Source organism: Mastigoproctus giganteus, chromosome 13 (assembly GCF_048544385.1).
Source record: "Mastigoproctus giganteus isolate SK-2022 chromosome 13, ASM4854438v1, whole genome shotgun sequence".
NCBI lineage: Eukaryota > Metazoa > Arthropoda > Arachnida > Uropygi > Thelyphonidae > Mastigoproctus > Mastigoproctus giganteus.
Window position 1 is genome coordinate 139125763 of NC_143587.1, and position 25034 is coordinate 139150796.

At 38.3% G+C, this 25034-nt stretch overlaps 1 protein-coding gene across 1 annotated transcript in view; it reads left to right on the forward strand.

Annotated features, from left to right (window-relative positions):
* The window catches only part of SIDL (SIDL trafficking protein particle complex subunit 10), a 322468-nt gene that overhangs the window by 58256 nt on the left and 239178 nt on the right, over positions 1 to 25034 (forward strand). The window contains exons 5-6 of the mRNA XM_090388069.1: positions 1921 to 2120; positions 21962 to 22272. Coding sequence (XP_090244195.1) covers positions 1921 to 2120; positions 21962 to 22272 — 511 coding nt within the window. The remainder of the gene's footprint in view (positions 1 to 1920; positions 2121 to 21961; positions 22273 to 25034) is intronic.

Sequence of the window (25034 nt, forward strand, 5' to 3'; positions counted from 1 at the left end):
TTAGGCCTAAATGGATGTCATTTAGGCCTAGTTGGTATGTAAAGCCTAGTAGCTTCCAAGATTAATTCTTTGAATGCTTCCCATTTTGAATTTGCTGTTGGTAACATCATCAGTTGGTCCCACCGTATAGAATTTAAATATTGTCTCAGACCCACGTAGTTGGCTTTAAGAAAGCAAAAACCCTTCCCTTTACCCCTGATGGTAGTTACCTCTTTGAGTAAATCCCACTTTAGCACACTGTGATCACTACCACCTAGTGGTTCCTCTATCTGCAGATTCTTAATGCATGAAGAATCACTACTGTAAATCAAATCAAGAGTATTACTTCCTCTAGTTGCCTCCCGAACATGCTGATATGGAAAACAATCATCCAATAAATCCACAAAAGCCTTGCTAGTGTGTGAATGACCAACCAACAAATTTCAGTCAATATCTGGGAAATTAAAATCCCCCATTATAAGACTCTCTGATTTACTGGCCCACTCTATTTCCCTGTACAGTTCCTTATTATACTCATCAGAGTCATTAGGCCTATAGCACACTCCTACTCTCAATTTTGATCTCCAAGTGCTTATGTCACACCAACTGGCTCGACACTGCACTGTCCAGCGATGTCGACTGGCTTCACTTCCTTGGATTTTGTGTTTCTTAACTAATAGCATAACCCCTCCTCCCTTCCTATCCTGTCTATCCTTTCTTTAGACATTGTACTCCCCAAATTCCAGTTCTGCATTCCTTATATCTGTGTGACCCACTTCTCTGATATCCCAACAATATCTGCCTTTGATGCTTTGAGCAATACCTCAAATTCATCAAATTTATTTACCAAACTCCTAGCATTGGTGTACACGCAAGTATACATGCACCTGTTCTTTTTCTTAGCTACCCTAACACAATCCATGTGTTTACTTGTACTGCAATGACTCCCAGCAGTCTCTGAAATATCCTGCATCTTGTTTTCCAGGCTTCTGCTCATTCCAATAGAAGCAGTGCAAGAATCACTTTCACCTCTGCCAGTGGCTACTGTTAATGTATTAGTCCTTGTTTCCCCCCAAGCTAGCAGTTTTCTGACTCGCCTAACACTGCCTCGATAGCATCAGCAAATATTCTTGCACCCTTTCTGTTTAAATGTATTCTATCCCTGTAAAAGCAGTTCCTTCTGTTAAGAAGGACCAGGCTGAAAAAAATTCTACCCCTTGAGCCTTGCACAATCTTTCCAGGGCCGAATTGATCAACAAGGTTCTCATCATGTACTCCCTCCTATCGTGGGCAGAATTGCAGACACTTTCAAATTCAACCCTAATTCACGGCTTTTTTTCAACAGTGACCTGTACTTGTTAAGTAATTCTGTCGGTCTTCTACTCTTAATATTGTTAGTGCCAACGTGTATAACTATATCACCTTTTGTGCCCTTAAAAGATGATATTCGCTCTACAACGTCATCAACCTTTGCCCCTGGCAGACGTACCCTGGTCCTGTTCCACCTATCCTTTTTACAAAGCATGTTCCCCGTTTCCTTGACAATAGAGTCACCAACAACTACGAGTTCGTGTGGGACCAGCGCATTCTGCCTTGGGGGTTGCTGCTGTGTTGCGTGATGACCAAGTGCAAGCTCTGGCGTTGATGTGGGCAGCTGAGAGCTTGATGCGCCCCCTCAATTTAAATCCTTCAAGGGCATCCACCCTTCAACATAACTGAGTATATTTTGTCGCTTATGCAAAAAATGGTACCATCCATTTTTAAAATCTTATGGTTGTCAAGCTTTAAACCTTTAAAGACGCAAAGTTTTTTTTTTTTTTTTTCTTTCTTTTTATGTTTGAGATATAGAACTATTTTATGATGTGAAAGTGGGTGCAGGTGCATTCATAAGCACACAAGAAATTTAGCAAGTACTTAGTATATTCTGTTAATTTATTCTAGGACATTGAAACCTATAAACAGTCAGTGCGAGAAGATATTGTCTTGTGGTTGGCACAGCTAAAGGAAAGAAACATTTATGATTGGTTAATTATTATATTAGAACATAATGACTTAAAAAAGGGGAACAAAGCAAAACTCATTCCACGTACCACTGTATTGGATAAGATTAAAAGTGATTTTCCTAGTAAAAATTCAGAAAGGTGAGTATAAATTTCTGTTATTAAGACACATTATATTGCCTAAATACGGTAAATCTCTTATTATAGTTCTTTTAAATAATATTTTACCACAACTTATATCACTTTGCCAAAACAGATTAAAGTTGCAAGAAGGGGGGAAAAAACTCATAATTAAAAAAATAGATGAAAGCAAAGAGCTGTTATCACATTATATTGATAAAAATAAAAATGACATAGAATAAATAAAAAGAACACATCAAAGAGCTAAATATACAGTGGAAAACAATAAATAAAAATTGCAGAAGCATAGACAACCATCACTCAGCAAGCAGTGTGTTGATGAGGGGCATTTAGGAAATAAGTGAACATTTGTCAGGAAGAGCAGAACTAGGGAACCGTACTTACTATTCTGGAAATAAAGTTGTCTAAATTTTTGATTCTAGAAACAATGGGAATGTAGAAGTGAAACACCTCAGTTTTTGATGCAGGCAACTGAAGCTGATTGACAGTAATCCTTGCATTTGTGACAGGTTATTTTCATAGAAAAGGTAAGTAAGTAGCAACTTACATCAGCTGATTCCTAAAAAAAAGAAGAAGAAAAAAAAAATCCCTCTTATCCAGTTATCATCCTGTTACACTTACCTCTAGATCTTTGCAACGTAATGGAAAAATCGATCAGTGCTGATCCACTGGTGATATATTGGTTTATATTACCTATCTATAGGGCCCTGGGTGCCAAGCGTTTCCATGGCCAAGCGATTCTCGTGTGTTTAAAGAGCGTTTTTTGGTAAGCGACTAGGTTCTGTTTTGTTTTCTGCCTTACTTATTAAACCTTTTTGTTAAGTAGCTTCATTTTCTTAAAACACTAAGAAGTGAGCCCAGAAGAAAAGAACCTTTTTCTTTAATTTAGTACCCCTACTAACTATACTAACCTCTACGCTTGGCCACAAGCGGCACTGCTCCTGCCTCCCCGTGGCGGGGCCGGTAACCTGGGTGGTAAAGGTAAACCCCCAGGGCCAAAAGGAGCTAACATGGATACAAATAGTTATCCCCCTTTAGAGCCATTGAGCTCAAGACAAGAGACTTCTGACATTGACCATGACTGTGTTCACCCAAAAAGGCTTCGAACGGAAGCAAAATGTGCAAATGAGATACCGAATTTCTTGGTGGTACATTCGTTATCTGCCCAACCTGTAGGCAAGTTATCACCATTCTTGATACAAAAGTGTTTATAGTCTATTGCAGGGTCACCAAAAATGGTGAAGCGACTACAATCTGGAGACCTTCTGATCGAAACAGCCACCTCAAAACATTCTGAGCGGCTGTTAAATACAACATCATTTGGGGGGGCTGACAGTATCAGTTACTCCCCACAGAACCTTAAATACATCAAGAGGTGTGATCAGTGAGTGGGACCTAATTACAGTCTCCGAAGAACTACTACTCCAAGAACTTAGTAGTCAAAAGGTAACAAGTGTAAAAAGAATCATGAGTAAAAAAGATGTGAATCTAACTCCAACTAGAACCATCATTTTAACATTCAGTACTTCAGACTTACCATCCTCAATCAAAGCTGGCTATTTGAATTGTCGTATTAGACCATATATTCCGAATCCCGTTCGTTGCTTCAAATGCCAGAAATATGGTCATTCACAGCAGGCATGTAGAGGTGACTCCATTTGTCCCATCTGCGGATCTAAAGAACATACTCAAGCTGATTGCTCGGCCACAAACGCTGCGTGTCCAAACTGCAAGGGAAGTCACCCTGCCTTTTCCAAATCTTGCGAATTATGGATTACAGGGAAAAAAATTCAAAAATATAAAATAGAAAATAAAGTTACTTTTCCTGAGGCATGTAGGCAAGTTATGTTGAGCATGCCTAGCAGTCGATCCTACGCTGTACGCACTAGAAACTATGTATCTACTGGAGCACAAACAGATGTATCAATCCCGCCTAATACCTCAATGGCTAATTGGCTTAAATCTACTCTTTCAAATTCAAAAAAAGAAAATCCTCAAAATAAAACTAGCGAAGCTACAAATACCCCAATCAGTATCCCTGGTGATACTGCATCGATCCCATATGACACAGAGCAAAGGAAATCTGACACAGGTTCAAAACAAATGGAAACTCCCACCAACAGTATGGAAGTAGATGAGCGTTTAGATAATGGGGAGCCCATTTTGTAACTCCATGCAAATGACACCATGGATTCTGTACGCCCCCTATTTCCCGAAAAAAGATAAAATAAAGCAAGACAGACCGAAATGCTCCACTTCTAAAAAACAGTCAGACCAATCGACCACAACTAAACTCAAATAATGTCTAATATCATACAGTGGAACTGCAGAGGACTAAGAAGCAATTCTGACGACATAAAAGATTTACTGATTCAATACAATCCGATAGTATGTCTACAAGAAACTTTCTTATCATCTGAAGCTTCACCAAAATTTACAAACTATACAATATATAGAAAAGACAGGATTTCGGAGTCTCCTTCTCGCGGAGGAGTAGCTGTGCTTATAAAATCAAACATACCGTCCAGGCAAATTCAGTTACAAACTAGTCTAGAAGCTGTGGCAGCACGTATTTCAATCGGTATATCAATTACCCTAACTTCTATATATATTTCCCCTTCTCAACCATTTTCAAATACAGAACTTGATAATTTGGTTATGCAACTACCATCTCCAATCTGCCTTTTTGGTGACTTCAATGGCCACCATCCATTATGGGGGTCGCCTGCAATTGACACAAGAGGCAAATTAATCGAAACATTCATGAATAATAACAACCTAACTATACTAAATTCTGGATCTCCCACTTATATTAACCTATCTACAGGATCTGCTTCTGCAATAGACTTGCCTATCTGCTCACCAGCAATTCTCCCAAGTATGTCATGGTCAGTGCTAAACAATCCTCTAAACAGCGATCACTTTCCAATCCTTTGCTCATTACAAACACGGGTAACTGCAAATCTCGAGTTCCGATCCACCTGGAAGTTCAAGAAGGCAAACTGGGAGAGCTACTGTACCCAGGTCCAGTTAGACAGGAGTTATGTCCAGCAACATCCAGTTGAAGACGTAACTAACTACATTACCGATCAGATACTAAATGCAGCAAAAAATTCAATCCCGAAGTCACAACCTCACAAGTACTCCCACCATAATAACTGGTGGAATAGAGATTGTTCTAATGCCAAGCGTGAGAAAAACCGTGCTTGGAACAAATTCCGTAAGTTTCCGACAACCAGTAATCTAATAGAATACAAAAGACTTAAAGCCAAAGCAAGGCAGATTAGGAGAAAAGTCAAACGTGACTCCTGGATCTCATTTGCCTCAACTATCACCAAAGACACTGACCCACAATTCATTTGGAGAAGAATTAAAGCACTAAATGGAAAATTCACTCGACCAACCTCTCCAATACTCTGTTGGAATGGGAAAGATCTATCGGCACCTAAGGAAATCGCCAATGCACTAGCAGAATCATTCTCTGCAATATCTGCTTCTGCTTCCTACTCGATCTCCTTTCAGCGCATCAAGGCAGATGCAGAACGCTGCAAAATTAACTTCTCCACATGGCTCTCACTTCCATACAATCAACCATTTAATATAAGAGAACTCAAAGAATCCTTAAATAAATCTTCAAACAGTGCTGCCGGCCCAGACGACATACATTACATCATGCTAAAACAATTGCTTGAAGAGGACTTACGTACCCTATTGATCTTCTATAATCGAATCTTCTCAGAAAATGCTTATCCGCTTTCCTGGCGTCATTCTCTCATACTTGCCATACCAAAACCAGGCAAAGACCCTTCTTTAGTTAACAATTATAGGCCAATATCTCTCACAAGCTGCATGGGGAAAATTTTTGAAAGAATGGTACATACGAGGCTTACCTGGATCTTAGAAGCAGAGAACCTTTTAACAGATCATCAGAGTGGCTTTCGTAAGAATAGATCCACTCTTGATGTCCTTATCAAAGCTGAATCGAATATTCGCAATGCCTTTGTCATGAAGCAACATCTAGTCATGGTCAATTTAGATATTGAAAAGGCATTTGATACCACCCGGCGACATGGTATTATTATGGACCTTTATCACCTAGGGCTAAGGGGTCATCTCCCTCAGATAATTCAGAATTTCCTGTACTGTCTACACCCCATAACGTACTGTCTACACCCCATATTTAGGAAGAAGGAGTACCACAGGGATCTATACTCAGCGCAACGTTATTTGCAATTCGAGTCAACAGCATAACTAGAGACATCCCCAAAATTGTGGAGGCTTATATGTACGCGGATGACCTCGCCATCTCCTGCCAATCTCAAAGCATGAACACCATTGAGCGTCAACTCCAACTTGCCATTAACAGAATTGAATCCTGGATGTCACGCAGCGGATATCGACTAGCTGAACAAAAGTCTACCACCACTCACTGTTGTAAGAAACGTGCTGTTCACCACCATCCTGAATTACGGCTAAACAATTGTCCAATACCAGTAGTAAACAGCTGGATCTTAGAAGCAGAGAACCTTTTAACAGATCATCAGAGTGGCTTTCGTAAGAATAGATCCACTCTTGATGTCCTTATCAAAGCTGAATCGAATATTCGCAATGCCTTTGTCATGAAGCAACATCTAGTCATGGTCAATTTAGATATTGAAAAGGCATTTGATACCACCCGGCGACATGGTATTATTATGGACCTTTATCACCTAGGGCTAAGGGGTCATCTCCCTCAGATAATTCAGAATTTCCTGTACTGTCTACACCCCATAACGTACTGTCTACACCCCATATTTAGGAAGAAGGAGTACCACAGGGATCTATACTCAGCGCAACGTTATTTGCAATTCGAGTCAACAGCATAACTAGAGACATCCCCAAAATTGTGGAGGCTTATATGTACGCGGATGACCTCGCCATCTCCTGCCAATCTCAAAGCATGAACACCATTGAGCGTCAACTCCAACTTGCCATTAACAGAATTGAATCCTGGATGTCACGCAGCGGATATCGACTAGCTGAACAAAAGTCTACCACCACTCACTGTTGTAAGAAACGTGCTGTTCACCACCATCCTGAATTACGGCTAAACAATTGTCCAATACCAGTAGTAAACAGCATCAGATTTCTCGGTCTGATATTAGATAGTAAGCTTAACTTCCAAGCACATATCACATATCTACGAACTACTTGTCTAAAACAGTTGAACATGCTTCGATCAGTCTCATCCATGTCATGGGGAGCTGATCGGTACTCCTTACTTCACCTCTACAAATCTCTTATCCGTTCACGCTTAGATTATTGTTCTCCCGTATATGACTCAGCTAGGAAAAGCACATTAGATCGGTTAAATGTCATCCAGCACAGTGCCCTGAGGACTGCTCTGGGCGCATTCAGGACTTCTCCCATGCAAAGTCTTTATATTGAAGCCCACGAACCTCCATTACATCTTCGTAGAAAAACATTATTGCTTTTCTATGCTTCTAAGATCCAGAGTCCTCCATCGCACCCCAGTTGGGAGTATCTTTATCACACTCGGTGGGATTCTTTTTATGAGAATAAGCCACATGAAAATCGGCCTGCTTCACTCAGGATCAAAGATCTTATTCAGAGTTGGAACATTGATTTAGCTGATATTTTTCAGAACACAACTGCACCTGTTCCACCTTGGACGTATGTTTATGCCTCACATGACACACATTTTCTCCAGTGGGGGAAGAATGTGATACCTCCCAATAACATGAGACAGTTGCACTCAGCTCATGCTACACTTAACTCCGATTCCTGTAAAATATATACCGATGGGTCGAAAACTGATAGTATAGTAGGTGCTGCAGCTCTTTTTCCTACATGTACAATTTCAGCCACACTACCTTTATCATGCAGTGTTTTCACTACTGAACTTTATGCCATCAAGTTAGCACTTAGTAAGATTATTGAACTTTGCATCTCACCCGCAATAATTTACACGGATTCCCTCAGTGCAATCAATGCCATAAGGAAGAATTTCTCCTCTTCTCATCCTACATTGAAAGAAATTCATTCCCAACTATTTTCCTGTAGTGCCTCCAATCATTCAATCAGCTTTTGCTGGATCCCTGGCCATTCTGGGAAATGAAAGTGCAGACTTTGCCGCTAAACATCCTCAACCCACTCTCTCACAACATCCTCAGGTTCCATACACTGATTACAAGCCTGTTATTCGTAAAGCATGTTACAACAACTGGTCACAGATATGGAAAAGGAACACTAACAGCAAACTTTACCAAATAAAACAAGAACCAAAGCTGTGGTTCTCTTGCTTCAGACCAAACAGACGTGAGGAAGTGGTGTTGACAAGGCTAAGAATTGGACATACGCATCATACCCATCTCTACTTGCTATTGGGAGAAAGCCCACCTCAGTGTTCATCCTGTAACAGTCGGCTTACGGTCCGCCATATTCTGCTTGATTCTCCCTTGCATTCGACCATCTGGTCAAACACTTTTCAATCAGTTTCCAGGCTTAACGTATCACCTGATTTATCTCATATCCTAGGAAACAATGCAAATATTGAAGAACTTTTAATATACTTAAAATGTATTGTCTTATACAAAAGTATATAATTTAACAACTATAAAGATAGGGTCATGCAATTAAATGATGAATAGACACAATTTGCCCTCAGTTGCCCTTGTGTCTCTAAACCCAACAACAACAACAACCTATCTATAGACAGATTCAATAGAAAAGTTTAGTGGAACTCAAGTGGATGTCTTAATGTCAGTGGATGTCATTTCCAAGACTGATCATGTTTGGCATTAAAGTCATTTAAACAAGCTCCCATCATATGGGCTTCCAATCATTTTTTGCAACTGTGTATCCAGTTTTCTCTCTGACTGTTCACTGCAGGTGTTTGTAGATGGTGTTCCACTTTGAAGTTCTTCTCTAATGCTGGATTTCCCCAAGGTTCACATTGGACATACCCATCTCATCCACTTTCACTTTTGACGAGGTCCTCACCTTGCCAACAAGTCCTCACTGTCTCCATTGTCCCACCCTACTAACAGTGTAATATATCGTCCCTACAATCAAGCTGCTCAATTGGCAAATTTTAAATCAGCTTTAGCCCAGAATAATTCATTAGATGTGAACCATATTCTCATTGATGGTGCGAATCTGTCTGACCTATTTAATTTTCTTAAGCACATTCATTTATACAAACTTATCTAACACATGACCAAGAAAAAAGTGATCTCATTTGCAGAATTACTGTAACAGGCACAATTTGGCATTAGATACCATTGTGCCAAAAAGTCCCCGTTAAAACCAAACTAAACCAATTTCACAGTTCATTTCTTTCTCCACTCTTTTCCTCTTGTGTATTAATGACCTTCTTCCACTGACTGGAAATCCTATCCATAGTTTTGCACAATAGCACTTTGCACTTCAGTTTGAGAAACATTCTCTGCACAAACAGCCTCAACTTCTTGAATATCCACTACCATTTCCTTATGTGCCAATCTCCAATGGAACTATCTCCTAAACTTAGTCAGTCATATTTCTCACAAAAAAGAGTCTACTACTCTTGTGGTCATCTTTGATGATGTGCAGATTTCAAGGCAAGATCAAATATTTCTGCTAAGAATTATCCTTCTAATCTCTCTTGGCATAAGTATATCACAAATATTGCTTCTTCTGTATAAAAAAAAAATTTTTCTTTTTTTTTTTTTTTTTCTTGGCATTACTTTTCTTCTAAACATCTAAGCTCTCTACAAATCTCAACTCCACCCTACTGTGGAATATTGTTCCCACATCTAGGGTTTTGCCACCAAAACCTCTCTCAGGCTTCTAGACCCAATTGAAAAGAAGGAAATCAGGTTAATTAATGACTCATCTCTCACAAAGTCTATCTTGTGGGCTTAGACTTGAATTTCTGCAGATTTTGATTTTCAGGAAATACATGTGAAAGGAAGTTGAAGGGATAAATGAAGAAGAAGAAAAGTTGGTTCTGTGAATTTGAAGTTAAACAATGAATGGGTGTTAACTGGTTGCAGCATGTGTCTGTACCAATTTTGTACAGAATGTGGACATCAGATGCTAGTTCAGAAGAACAATGCCCATGGAATTATCTGTGTCAAGAACCAGACTAACGGCAACATATTTCTTTGTGTACAGAATTACAAGCAAAAGTATATCAGCAATATGCTATCAGTGTGATCCAGACCGTGATAAATAATAACATGGGTGGAAATTCACTTGTAACATAAATGCCGATGAATATAAATTAAGCTGACATAAGTGGACTGACTCTACTTAAATATTATGAAACAGATATAAGAAAAGTAATGCTAGAACTAGAGAAAATTAAAACTTTAAAAAATATGCAACAGAGTATATCATACAATAAAACTAAAACATATAAAGTAATTGATTCATGGCCAGTTTACTGTGTGCTAAACTGGTTGTGGAAGCAAAGCCAGGAGATCACTCTGTTCCTCACAATTATAAACCCATTTCTTTTACCAGCTGCTTGAGTAAAACTGTAGATCAAATTAGTTAAATGTATGCAGTGTGTTACATGTCAGGTCCATTAGTAAATACTAATAATTTATGATTTATAACATCAACAAAAAAAAAAAAAAAATGCAATGACTTGTGCATGAACTGAGAAAATTTCATTTCTTTGCATATGCCATATTGCCCATTGGGTCCTCAAATCGGGACATGGTAATAAACATAATATCCATTGCTTCAGCTACAGTAGTATTAGTATTAGCCATATGATGCAAGGAAGCCAGAGGCCTTTGCTTCACCAGCCAAAAAAATATAAACAAATAATATAAAATAAAGTAAACTACCTATTTGACTTGCTCCTTGCATAGGTACGTATTGAGCTGATGTTTGAATCTCTGCAGGCTTCCAGCCTCAACAACCCAGGTAGACAACTTATTGCAATCTGGACCTCTGATTTCAATTTGTATCCCTAATATTGTAATCATTACAGTAAAGAATTCATCCTCATTCATTTTACTTCCTCTCAAAGCCTTATACGCCTCGATAGAAATTGCCTAGTTACCAAGCTCTATAGCACACATATTCTTTCACATTGTGCCCTTTCAAACAGCTCTGACATTTTTTTAGTTGTAGCCTCCTTACTTGAACACAGTATTCAAAGTGCAGTCTTACTATGGCCCCTTCTGTACGGCTCGTAGAACTTCGTCTGATCGTATCATAACTCCCAGATCTCTTCTTTATTTACCGTTTTTAATTCAACCTCACCAGGCTGAGACCTGGTTCTTTCCTGAAGTTTCAATCTGATTTCAAGACTATGCTCTCTTTCATAGTTGGAGATATAATTCTAAAGGGGTGGAGTTGCTATTTACGTTCACAATCATCTATGATGCCCTGCCTTTCCTATCTCAAATCTGCCTGATCAAGCTTGTGAAATCACTTTTATCTACATTGCCTCTTTGGTTTTTTGGGTGTCTATACAGACCTCCTTCAGCTTCGGTCAACAGCTTCCTTGTAACCCTTGAAAATATTCTACTCACTTCACAAGCAAATCCCTTAGTCTTCTACTGTTGGAAGACATCAATATTAATATACTTCAAAGCTCTTCCTCTCAAGCGCAAGACCTACTAGATGGCATTTCCTCCAATGGTTTCTCTCTTCTGACTGACGGAAATATCCCAACTAGAATGGGTGAGTCCCACAATTCCCTTCTTGACTTCGCAATTGGGGAATGCTCACTCACTTACGCAGTACTTGATGCAACTATTTCTGTTCATTGCCCCATCTTAATGGTAATTGAAAATGAAGCAAATGTGGAAGAGATCATTCACACTTATAGATCTGTCACTCCAGGCTCTCTCAATAAGAGAGACCTTGGAGATTTATAACCTCCAGCAGTCTTCGTGGGATGGGGTTGCTTGCTACATGATCCTGAAATTGCTCGAACTTCTTCTTTGATCATATACCTAAATAATTATGAAAAATGCATGTCATATATCAGGAGCCCAGGGAATGAAAAGACCACCAGGCCAAGAGGGAACTTATGCCCATTCATCTCAAATAAAATTTGTAACATGCTAAAGCAGTGATTTTCAACCAGGGTTCCGCAACAACATTCTTGGGATGTCGAATAATTTCGGTTTAAGTTACTTAAAGTTATTATTATTTATTTATTATTATTTTTTTTGAAATTTATACATTTATTTCATTATAAAAAGGTGTATGGTATCCATTGTACTGTATCTTTTTAATTTTGTGGTGATCTGTAATTGATCTTTGTTTAGTACCTCTATATAAAGAATAAAATTATCAGTTAGGTATATATTAAAAGGTCTTCTCAAGGATTTCTCATAATCTGCCTTTGCCTGCCTAATCTCCTTTGTGACTTGGTTACAGACCAGCTTATATCTCTCATAGGCTTTCATGTCACCCATTAATTTATATCTATTCCATGCATTTTTCTTCTCTACCATATGTCTCATTAGTCCATCTGACATCCATTTAGGCCTAAACCTTGAACAATATTTCTTAGTTGGTATGTAAAGCCTAGTAGCTTCCAAGATAAGTTCTTTGAATGCTTCCCATTTTGAATTTGCTGTTGGTAATATCATCAGTTGGTTCCACTGTATAGAATTTAAATACTGTCTCATCACCATCATAGTCGCTTCTACGAAAGCAAAACCCCTTCCCTTTACCCCTGATGGTAGTTACCTCTTTGAGTAAATCCCACTTCAGCACGCTGTGATCACTGCCACTTAGTGGTTCCTTTATCTGCAGATTCTTAATGCATGAAGAATCACTACTGATAATCAGATTGAGAGTATTACTCCCTCTAGTTGCCTACCGAACATGCTGATGTAGAAAACAATCATCCAATAAATCCACAAAACCTTGCTAGTGTGTGAGTGACCAACCCACAAATTCCAGTCACTATCTGGGAAATTAAAATCCCCCATTATAAGACTCTCTGATTTAGTGGCCCACTCTATTTCCCTGTACAGTTTCTTATTATACTCATCAGAGTCATTAGGCTTATAGCACACTTCTACTCTCAATTTTGATCTCCCAATGCTTATGTCACACCAAACTGACTCGACACTGCACTGTCCTGCGATGTTCACTGACTTCACTTCCTTGGATTTTGTGTTTCTTAACTAATAGCATAACTCCTCCTCCCTTCCTATACTGTCTATCCTTTCTGTACATATTGTACTCCCCAAATTCCAGTTCTGCATTCCTTATATCTCTGTGACACCACGTCTCTGATATCCCAACGATATCTGCCTTTGATGTTTTGAGCAATACCTCAAATTCATCAAATTTATTTACCAAACTCCTAGCATTGGTGTACACACAAGTATACATGCACCTGTTCCTATTCTTAGCTACCCTAACACAACCCATGTGTTTACTTGTACAGCAATGACTCCCAGCAGTCTCTGAAATACCCTGCATCTTGTTTTACAGGCTGCTGCTCATTTCAATAGAAGCAGTGCAAGAATCACTTTCACCTCTGCCAGTGGCTACTGTTAATCTATTAGTCCTTGTATCTCCCCCCAAGCTAGCAGTTTTCCGATCCACCTAACACTGACTCGATAGCATCAGCAAATATTCTTGCACCCTTTCTATTTAAGTGTATCCCATCCCTGTAGAAGCAGTCTCTCCTGCAACAAGTACAGACCAGGCTGAAAAAAATTCTACCCTTTGAGCCTTGCACAATCTTTGCAGGGCTGAATTGATCGTCAAGGCTCTCATCATATACTCCCTTCTATCGTGTCTGTGCAGAATTGCAGACACTTTAAATTCAACCCTAATTCACAGCTTTTTTTCAACAGTGACCTGTACTTGTTAAGTAATTACGTTGTTCTCCTACTCTTAATATCATTAGTGCCAACATGTATAACTATATCACCTTTTGTGCCCTTAAAAGATGATATCCGCTCTATAACATCATCTGGCAGACATACCCTGGTCCTGTTCCCCCTATCCTTTTTACATACCATGTTCCCTTTTTCCCTGACAATAGTCACCAACAACTACTAGTTCCTGTGGGACCAGTGCTTTCCCCTTTGGGAGTTGCCGCTGTGTTGCATAATGACCAAGTGCAAGCTCTGGCGTTGATGTGGGCAGCTGAGAGCTTGCCCACATCAGTGCTTGGTGGATGCCCTCCTTTGAGGGCATCCACCCTGTCCTTCAAGCTCTCATATAGGCCCATAACAACACTGAGTTGTCGCCTGATTTTCTTACATCGTGCACACACACACAAAGACATCCCCCATGGCAATATCATGTCCCATACCCGATTGATCCACAAACATCAAGTAAGCAGTGCATTTTAAAAGGCTGTAATTCAGAGGACAACTGCCCCTCTCAGTTCTCCCCTGAGCCTCAGCACTCCCATTAGCTTGAGCCTTTTGCTTTGCTGCTCTGGTCCAAGTCATGATTTCGATTTAATTTCAATTTCAGTACAAAGTTATAATCCTAAACTAGTATCCCAACACAGTTATAATGCTATATATATTTTTCAGTATTGAGTATTATCTACGAGTTCCGTTTATATAACTTCCGTATCAAATTATGTATTAATTAATTATGTTACGTTTGTAAAATATAAGTCGTTATATGTATTTAGTTAAAAAGTACAATTTAATTGACAATGAAGTTTAACAAGATTAATAGAGTTTACTGATGAATTGACAATATTATGTTATATACTGTACTGACAATGTATATACTGGGAGATGACAGCAAGCTAGCGCTATCTAATTCGGGATATAACGTATCGTATAACAGTGGCGGCAAGTTACAAACTGTAAATCTACAGACACTTAATTATTAATTAACTTCCAAATCTCGCTGTCTCAATTCAGAATAAACTAAGGATCCTGACTAGGTCTATAAGCTACTTATAGAAAATAATTTAATATAACAATTGGTCAATAAAGCGGCTAAATATGGCTAAAAAACTTCTTGTTCAGCGGAGCTGCAACTTGTAACACATGGATTTGATACCCTTACCAATACTAAGTAATACCTACAAAATCTCTATCTAAGTTAAACTTTAAACTAAGTATCGTAACTAGGAATATAAAACTACTCTAGAAAATAAGTTAATATGCCAATTTAAGCTAATTAAACAGAAAAAACTTCTCTATTCCAGGAGCAATAAAAACTTTGCCTGGCGACTCTCGTTCTCTCATCCGATTTATTAATGATTTCTCTGTTGAAAAACACCTGTACAATTTCAGATCTGTTTTTATTGTTATTCATATCTTTTTCAAAAGGAACATCAAGAAAAAGGCCCCTGGCATACGTGTTCTTCCTCCCTTCTTGCTGTCATCTCCCAACAAGTGTAACACAAAATAGGGATAAATAAATTATAAAATTATCAAATCTTCCTAAATATATCCAAAATTTCTTACAACACAGGACATTCCAAGTTAGGCTGCAGACAACCCTTCGAAAGGTTTTCACCCAAGAAGAAGTGCCTCAGGGGTCTGTGCTGAGCACTACCCCTTTTTGCTATTAAAATAAATACCATGACCGAGCACATTATTTTTGTTCAATTTTCACCTACAATGTATTGCTTATGGTTAGCAGTATCCCCAGAGAAATGTACCAACTGAGTGGTGTTACACTCAGGGTAGTGGAGAATGAACGAGACCTGGGGTTAATTGTGCAGTCAGATATGAAGTTTTCTAAGCACTGCAGACAGGCTGCCAGAGTAGGTCATGAGGTCTTGTCAATAATACAGGAATACCTCGCATAGCGCAGGTTTCAATATAGCGCAGTTTACAAATTGAAAAAAAATTAACTATGTTACGCACCAATACTTTTGATATGTATGTGTGTATTATAATGCCAGCACGTAGGCCAATGTGTTATGGATTCGAGGCCATGCTGACTGTTGTCGCAACTCCCATTATATACGGACTCTGCTAGCATTCATACATTAGTAAACAGTCTAGATTCCGACCGGTGAGGTCGTTCACTGTGTGTAAGCTGTACAAATATTTTTCGCTGTGTATTTTTATTAAAGATTATTTTTTTAAAAACATTACACCTTTATACGCAAATATGAGTGGAAAGAAGAAATGTAATGCCGCTGAGAGTTCTTCTAGATCCAAACATCGAACGAGTTATGAAAGTAAGGCAGGCATTGCAAAATGACATTTGATGTTATAAAGAGATGTATGCAGATAAAAAGAAGAAAAAACTGTGGAAACTAAGCTGATCAGTTATTGTTCAAAATAAAAATACAGTACATACTTCACTTATATTCTTTTGGTATGTACATACTGCAATTAAAATTATTTGTTCTGTACTTACTAGTATTTTTCATTTTTATCATTTTAATTTCTTTTTTTGCAAGAACTTCATGTGCATCAATTTATGGTAAACAAACACCTATATATTTTTGCAACTCGACCCATATAATCAAATTGTCGTAATGCATTACATTAAAATACATGCTAATAATACCTTGATTAGCGCAGTTTCGCATAGCACACTATTTTTTTGGCACGAATTAACCGCACTGTGCGAGGTATTCCTGTATACAGTAATTTTGTAAGCAGGGATAAGGAGGTGATTATCCAATTGTATAAGGATAAGGAGGAGGTGCAGGGATAACGAGGTGATTATCCAATGGTCAGGCCACACCTTGAGTATGTATGTACAGGTCTGGAAGCCTCATTTTAGGAAGGATGTAGAGTTGCTAGAATGAGTATAGAGAAGGGCAACAAGACTGGTGAGGGGAACAAAGAGGTGCTCTTATGAAGAAAGGTTTAAGTTCTGCAAATTGCAGCATCTGGAGACTAGGCACCTGCGAGGCAATCTGATTGAGGTGTATAAGGCCTTGAATGGATTGAGCAGGCTCAATGCTGATGACATTCTTCCTCTTGCTCAGTTTACGAACCTGAAGGAGCATAAACTGAAATTGAGGAATGACAGTTGTTGAATAGATGTGTGTAAATTTGCCTTTAGCCAATGGGTAGTTGATTGCTGGAACAAACTTCCATCTGTCATTGTGGAAGTTGATAGCTTAAATAAATTCAAGACAGAACTAGACAAACATTTGGAACAAATGGATCAGTGAAATGGGAAGGGTTTTTTTTTTTTTTTTAGTTGATGCTGTATAAGCTTGATTTCTTGTATAATATGCCTCTTCTAATGCTAAAACAGTGGCAACAACAGTAGCTAGATCAGATCAACAACAAATGTCATTTAATTAAACAAACACTTCAACCAAGGCTGACTAGTTTCTGACCAACAGACAAGAAGAAGTGACCCTTGCTCGATTGCGAATCAAGCATACGCATATTACTCACTCTTACTTACTCAGAGGTGAACACCCTCCTCAATGCCAAAACTATCAAGTTCCGCTTACTGTACATCACTTCATGGTAAACTCTCCAGAATTTAATAGAGAATGCTTAAGAGTGTTTCAAACAATCATGAATGCGCAAAAAAACCTCATACTTAAAACAATTTTAGATGACTGGGAAAATATTAATGACGTTTTCTTTTTCCTTAAGCTAATTGGATACTTCTAAAACATATAACATTAATAGTACAGCATTTATGGAGAAGCTACATAATTATAAAGCAGAATCTTGACTTTCTTCTAAACCACATCAAGCAAAGCAAAAAATGTTGAAATATGAAACTCTCCTAGCCTAGGCTAGGTGCATTATAGCCTAAGCTGCTCTTGCACCAATAGCTCTCAAACAATAACAACAACTACCTAATTCCTCGACTGTATTGTCATTGGAAATGAGTGTTGGCTGTTTCAGTACAACCCAGAGACAAAGCACCAGAGCATGCAGTGAACTTAAAAAATCATCAGCAAGGTCCAAAAAGTTTCATTTACAGAAGTCCAGGATACCAATCTGATAATGATGCTGATCATGTTTTTCAACAAATAATGTGATTCACAAGGAATTTTTACCCAAATGGAATAATCAATGCTGCATTCTACATACAGTTGCTTCAAAGACTGTAAAAATGTATTTCCCAGGTGATGCTGGAATTTCAAGAGAAAGGCAGCTGGTTCTTGTTGCATGATAATACCCCTGCCCATCTTGCACTTGTGAATATATTTCTGACAAAACATGCTATTTGTACAGATCATCCATCCAACCTACTCTCCCGATCAAGCACCAGCAGACTTCTTCCTCTTTCCCAACATGAAAACTTCCTTCAAAGGAAAGATATTTCAGGATGTTGAGGACATGAAGAAAAACATAACTGCCAAAATGAGCATCATCTTTTTGGGCATCTCACTGACTCTTTCCAGAAACTTTTAGAATGGTGTAATAAGTGTGTTTGGTTAAGTGGTGATTACTTTGAATGAAAATAAAACCAGTTTGAGCTCCTTCACTTTGTTTCTTATTGCGCCAGTCCGGGTACTTTATTATTACACCTCATATATTTTTAAAAAAATCAATAAATTTTCTGTTTAATATTCTGTGACAGCCACATTTCATCAGAGGTGTGTGTGTGTGTGTGTGTGTGTGTGTGTGTGTGTGTGTGTGTGTGTGTGTGTGTGTGTGTGTGTGTGTGTGTGTGTTCTAAACTTGTAGTGCTTTCGAAGGGACCATCCCAAAAAAAGATCAAAGAGCACATAGCAGGAAAGCATAAGTGGTGACCCACACCATCTTCTTGATGCCTTATTTCTTTTTAATCAATACTTTGGTAGATAATAACATTGATATTTTATCTTTTTTGTACACTGTCTATAAAGCAATAGTTTATATGTATGTTGAAAACTACTTGTACATTCAATGTACTACACTTGCTTTTTTGGCACACTCGCTTTTTTTTTTTTTTTTTTTTCATTCATTTTAAAAAGATTGAAAGTTGAACACATGCAAAAAAGATACTGATTACTTTATCAGCAAGGAAAGCAGAGCAAACAATTTTGAATCAAAAAAAAAAAAAAAAAGAAAAGCTGAGGACAATGTGTAAATGCACTGATAAATAGGATGTAAAGTTGTAAGAAACTAAGTTTGTTACTAAACTTTTGTAAGAAACAACTAATTTGATTTAGTTGTAAGGAACAACCTTTTCTTGCCTTAAGTTAAATATGAAATAAACAAGTGTCACCTGCCCCACAAATGATATCTGTGAAGTAAACAAACTGTACCATAAATAGTTCCCAGATGCAGTGTCTATCATCCATTTCCTGAAACTAAAACTCAAGGGGAAGGAGGATTATGACCAGATTTATTCCTTCTGGAAGCTTAAAGAAAGCATATATGCAGGCAAGCATTTTAAATGGAAGTGCTGTAGATATTAAAGAATGCTTGCTGCTTTGTAGGATTAACCATGAGGCCAGAAGAAAAGAGTGTTGTAAGTGGGAGTATCATAATGAGTTTATTGTATATTATTAAAAGCATGGGACAGTATCTGCTTAGTGTATTATTATTTTCACTGCAGTTTCCTTTATTTTTCAATTTCTCCAGTTTTTTTTTTCCTTGTCTGTATATGTTACTGAAAAGTCCGATATCCAGCAAATCCCAGCAATTACCAGTTCACTTTAATAAAAGATCAAAATGTTCAGCTTATTTTGAAACCTCTCCGATATACCATTTCACGTTGGTAAACACTGGCATATCAGCACATTCCACTTTGAGTGAAACTTTTAGTCTGATACAGTAAATCCTAGTATTTAGCAGTTAGCATTGGTAAAAGCCGATTTGATAATCAAAATTGCAAATTCTTTTCCATTATCAGACAGGTATTAGGCACTCTGAATATAGTGAATATTTTACCCTGGCAACTTTGCAGGGATAGCAGATATGTTTTCCCTGCCCTTGTTGAAAAATTCAAAAACTGAATGAGCCACAAAATTATCATTGCTTCCCCTTATGCACTATCCAATTATCACTTTTCCAATTTTTAAATAAGGGCATAGAAAGGATATATTCCCTATCATCACAATATTGTTGGTTACAGTGTAGAAATGGAAGTAATGATAATTTATTGCCTCACTCACTATTTAAATTTTTAAACAAGGCATGGGATATATAATCAACTGGAGGCTACCTTGTTTCAAGATAACCTTGAGAAAAAAATTACATGACCTATTGAATTACTTGTGAATAGAATCACTATAAGTCTATCAATTTCATTGCTGCTGACAGAAACTTTATAACGTTCACAAACAGTTGACAAGGGCTTGATGGATTAGATATGAATATACACCGATGCGCCAAAACATTGACCATGAGTCGTTATGCAAATTGAAGCAACTGCAGGTGAACTATGGTAAGTTTGTGGATCAGGACATGGTATAAAAAACACCCTTTACTCAGTTCCGTTAATCAGTGTTACTCTTGTTCTTCAGATGGGAAAGGCAGCAGACTGAAGCGAGTTTGACAAAGGCCAGATTGTAATGGCCAGAAGACTGGGTTAGAGCATATCTGAAATGGCACAGTTGGTGGGGTGCTCACAGTCAGCCGTGGTTAGTACCTACCAAAAGTAGTCCAAGGAGGTAAACCCACGAACTGCCAGCGAGGTGTTGGACGACCATGAGTCATTGATGCTTGAGGTGAGCAAATGCTCTCCCGGATGGTACGTGGCAACAGAAGGGTGACTGTGGCGCAACTTGCCGGTGATTGGAATGCTGGTGATGGGAGTAATGTGTCAACACGCAGTGCATCAAACCCTGCTGAAAATGGGGCTGTGTAGCCGCAGGCTGCTCCGAGTGCCCATGCTAACCACGGTTCACCGGCGACAACACCTACAATGGGCAAGTGAGCATCGAAACTGGACCTTGAGTGATTGGAACAAGGTCGTCTGGTCCGATGAATCACATTTCCTGTTGCACCATGTGGACAGCCGGGTACTGTGCATTGTTTACCTGGGGAAGTGATGGCGCCTGGATGCACCGTGGGATGAAAACAAGCCAGTAACGGCGGTTTCATGCTTTGGGTGATGTTTTGCTGGGATAGCATAGGTCCATTCATCCATGTCAGAGTGCCAGGCACTCTGACATCTACCACCTACCTAAACATCATTGCTGACCAGGTACACCCTTTCATGGCAACAGTCTTCCCCACTGGCGGTGCCATCTTTCAGTAGGAAAATGCGCCATGCCACACTGCCCAGATTGTTCGAGACTGGTTTGCAAAACATGAGAAAAACTTCCAGGTATTGCTCTGGCCTCCAAATTCCTCAGACATCAGTCCCATCGACCATCTGCGGTTTGTGTTGGAACAGCAACTTCAATCTGTGGCGTCTCAACCCCGGACCTTACAGGAGTTAAAGGATATGCTAGTTACGTGTTGGTACCAGATACCACAAGACACATTTAGAAATCTTGTAGCATCCATGCCTCGCTGGGTATGAGCTGTTTTGGCTGCACTTGGAGGACCAACATCATATTAGGTAACTGGTCATAATGTTTTTGGCTCATCGGTGTACAAAGGCAATGGTTTCAAAATTAGTATTATATGTATTAGCAGTGACAAACGATGCTAGGGAGCAAGCTTATATGGCATCAGCCAAATATTTTTTTTACTCGTCCCATCTAGTAATTTGTCTGAACCTTTAAATTTATTGAACTATCCACTTCTGCAACTCCAGGTGGAAGTTTGTTCCAGTAAGGCAGTTACTCTAGATCAGTGATTGTTGTTTGATAATTGATTGTTACCGAATAATTTTTTTATTTTTTTTTCCATATGCTTGGTGAATGGTAAAAAGGTTTGTTGAATCAGAAAAGCAATTGTCAAGGGATGTGTGCACACTTTCATGAACTTAAGAAACTATTGAAATCATATTTTTTACAATATATTTAAAATTACACTTTGTATAAAAATATAACCACATTTTTTTTGCCATAGATGTTATTCGCTGTTAGATCCACGCAAATCTGATGGTCGTTTGATTGGAGAATCTTATACATTTTTACTTCAGCGTATAAGGGAGCTGATATTACAGGCTTACAGTCGACAGCTTAACCAATATGAAGATTATGTGCGACTCCAGCGAGAGAAACGAAATGAACTAGGTTGGAATTTCCAGAATTTTTTCTTTCTTCAGGAGGAACTTGCTTTTGTATTTGAGATGTTTGGAGTTTATGAGGAAGCTCTTGTTCAGTATGATGAACTTGATGCCCTGTTTACACAGTTTGTAATTAACTCAAATGTTGGAGGTGCGTATAAGTAGCTAATTATGCATGCTATTTATAATTGTATGTGTGTGTGATATTATATTTTATAAAGCAAGTTATTTCAATTGATTTCATAAACTTGCTTTCATTTGTTATTAAGACTTGTGAATTGATTATATATTCTATGAATGGTATGTTAGAGTTTAGAATATTGTGTCACAATATTTTAAATTTGAGGTTAGACTGTTGTTTCACAGTATTCTAACCTCAAACAAGTGAGAAGTAGTGGACTCAACTTCTCATTTGTTTGGAACAGTTTGAATCTCATCTGAAGGAATTCTTAGCAGCCTCTTCAGTCCTGGCTATAGTAAGCCAATCTAAGTCAGAGGGAGTAGAAATTTTCTTGTTCACAAGCTGAAAACTATATTCCAAGTTTTTCAGCCCATGAATAAACACACACTTACAGACATAATGTGCTGGCACAAGATGGATTAATGTTACTTAAAAATGATGAGGCCTAAGAATAAGATAAATGTATGTTTGTGTAAATATAAAATTTCATGCAACCACTGAATTGTTAAAACATAATCATTTACTAGAAAACTCACAAGTTAACCATTTCATAAACAATGGTTTTATATTTTTGCAGATTTCAAGATTCATTTGTCTCTCCATATTTTATATGAGGAATGTTCAATAAGTTATATACTTTGACTATAAATATGTTTTATATATAAAAGAACTAGTTTTATCTTACTCTCATAAATGTCTCTTATTCCTCAAGTCTATATCAATACAGTGAAGCATAGAAGAACAACAGATTTAGAGTAGCCAGTCCAAAGGAAAATATGGATGTCACAAAATCGAAGCATTGGACAGTCATCAAATGTTTGACAAAAGAAGGGAATAGACTAAAAGCTATCCATGAATGTATGAAAGTAGTGTAGCATTAGCATTAGTAGAGGCACATGATGCAAGAAAGCAAGCTTATGCAGCATCAGCGGAAAAAAAAAAACTCCCATTTCACCCCTGAATTCATTCCAAATACCAGCCATAAATTTATTTAGGCTATCAACTTCCACAACAAAGGATGGAAGCCTGTTCCACCAACCAACTACCTGCTGGCTAAAGGCAAACTTCTGCACATCTATCCTACATCTGTCTTTCCTCAATTTGAATTTATGCCCTCTCAGGTGATTATTCTGAGCAAGAGGAAGAACCCCATCAGCATTGATGGGGTTCTTCAAGGCTTTATCCCATTCAAGGCTTTATACACCTCAATCAGATCATCTTGCAGGTGCCTAGTCTCTAGACACTGTAATTTACAAAACTAAAGCATTTCTTCGTAAGAGAAACCCTTTTTTCGATTTACTAATCTTGTTGCCCTTCTCTGTACTTGTTCCAACAGCTCTTCATCCTTCTTAAAATGAGGCCTCCAGACCTGTATACAGTACTCAAGGTGTGGCCTGACCATTGCCTTATACAAGGGGATAATAACCTTCTTATCCCTGCTAGAAAAATTCCAGTATATCATTGACAAGACACCATGCAGGCCATCTGCAATGCTCAGAAAACTTTATATCTGCCTGCACAATTACCCCGAGGTCCTTTTCGTTCTCTACCACAGTCAGTGTAGTACCACAGAGTTGATACATTACTCTGAGGTTACTGCTTCCCATATGTAGTACTTTACATTTGTCAATGTTAAACTTCATTTTCCACTTCTCAGTCCATCTGCTCAACTTATCTAGATCCTTTTGCAGCAGCATACTGTCAGTAGTGTCCTTAACAACTCTACAAACCTTCGTATCATCTGCAAACTTGAACATTAAGCTTGATATAACTTCATCAATATCATTTATAAATACAGAAAACAATAATGGACCCAACACTGAACCCTGAGAGACTCCACTAATAACATTAGTCCACAATGAGCAGTGACCATTGATTACCACTCTCTGTCTTCTCCCACTCAACCATCCCTTTATCCATAGTAGCAATTTACCTCCATTGCCACACTGCTCCAATTTGTTCAGCAGTCTTCCATGTGCAACGGTATCAAAAGCCTTTCTAAAATCCAAATATATGATATCAAAGTTATTCCCTGCATCCAGTTCCTTTGTGACCACATCATAGTATGCAACAAATTGGTCAAGCAAGACTTTCCCTTAACAAAACCATGCTGTGTCTGAGCTATAACTGAAGTCTTGTCCAGATGATCCTGCAGTGCTTCTTTTACCAGTGCCTCCATTAATTTTCCTGCAACAGAAGTTAAACTAACAGGTCTATAATTACTTGTGTCGCCCTTTGATCCTGCTTTGTGAATTGTGGTCACATTTGCACATCTCCAGTCCATGGGTACCTCCCCTGAGTTCAAAGAAGCTCTCATAATTATGGCTAAGGGTTTGCGTACTTCCTTTGCTGCCTCCTTTAATATAACTAGATAGATCCCATCCACTCCGGTGACTTTTTTATGTTTATCTTCAACAATTTCTCCTCCACTTTCCTTTCAGTTATTACAAAATCATCTAACTCACTGCCAGAGTTCAATTCACCTCTGACATTCCCCTCCGTAAATAACTCCTCATGTGTGAATGTAGATGCAAAATACTCATTTAGTTTGTTAGCCATATAATGTTTGTTAACCGTCAATATCCAGTGGACCAATCTGATTCATTCCTTTCCTTCTAGAGTTTACATAGCTAAAGAACTCTTTGCTGTTTTTCTTTGCATCCTTTGCCAAAGATTTCTCATAATCTGCCTTTGCCTGCCTAATCTCCTTTGTGACTTGGTTACAGACCAGC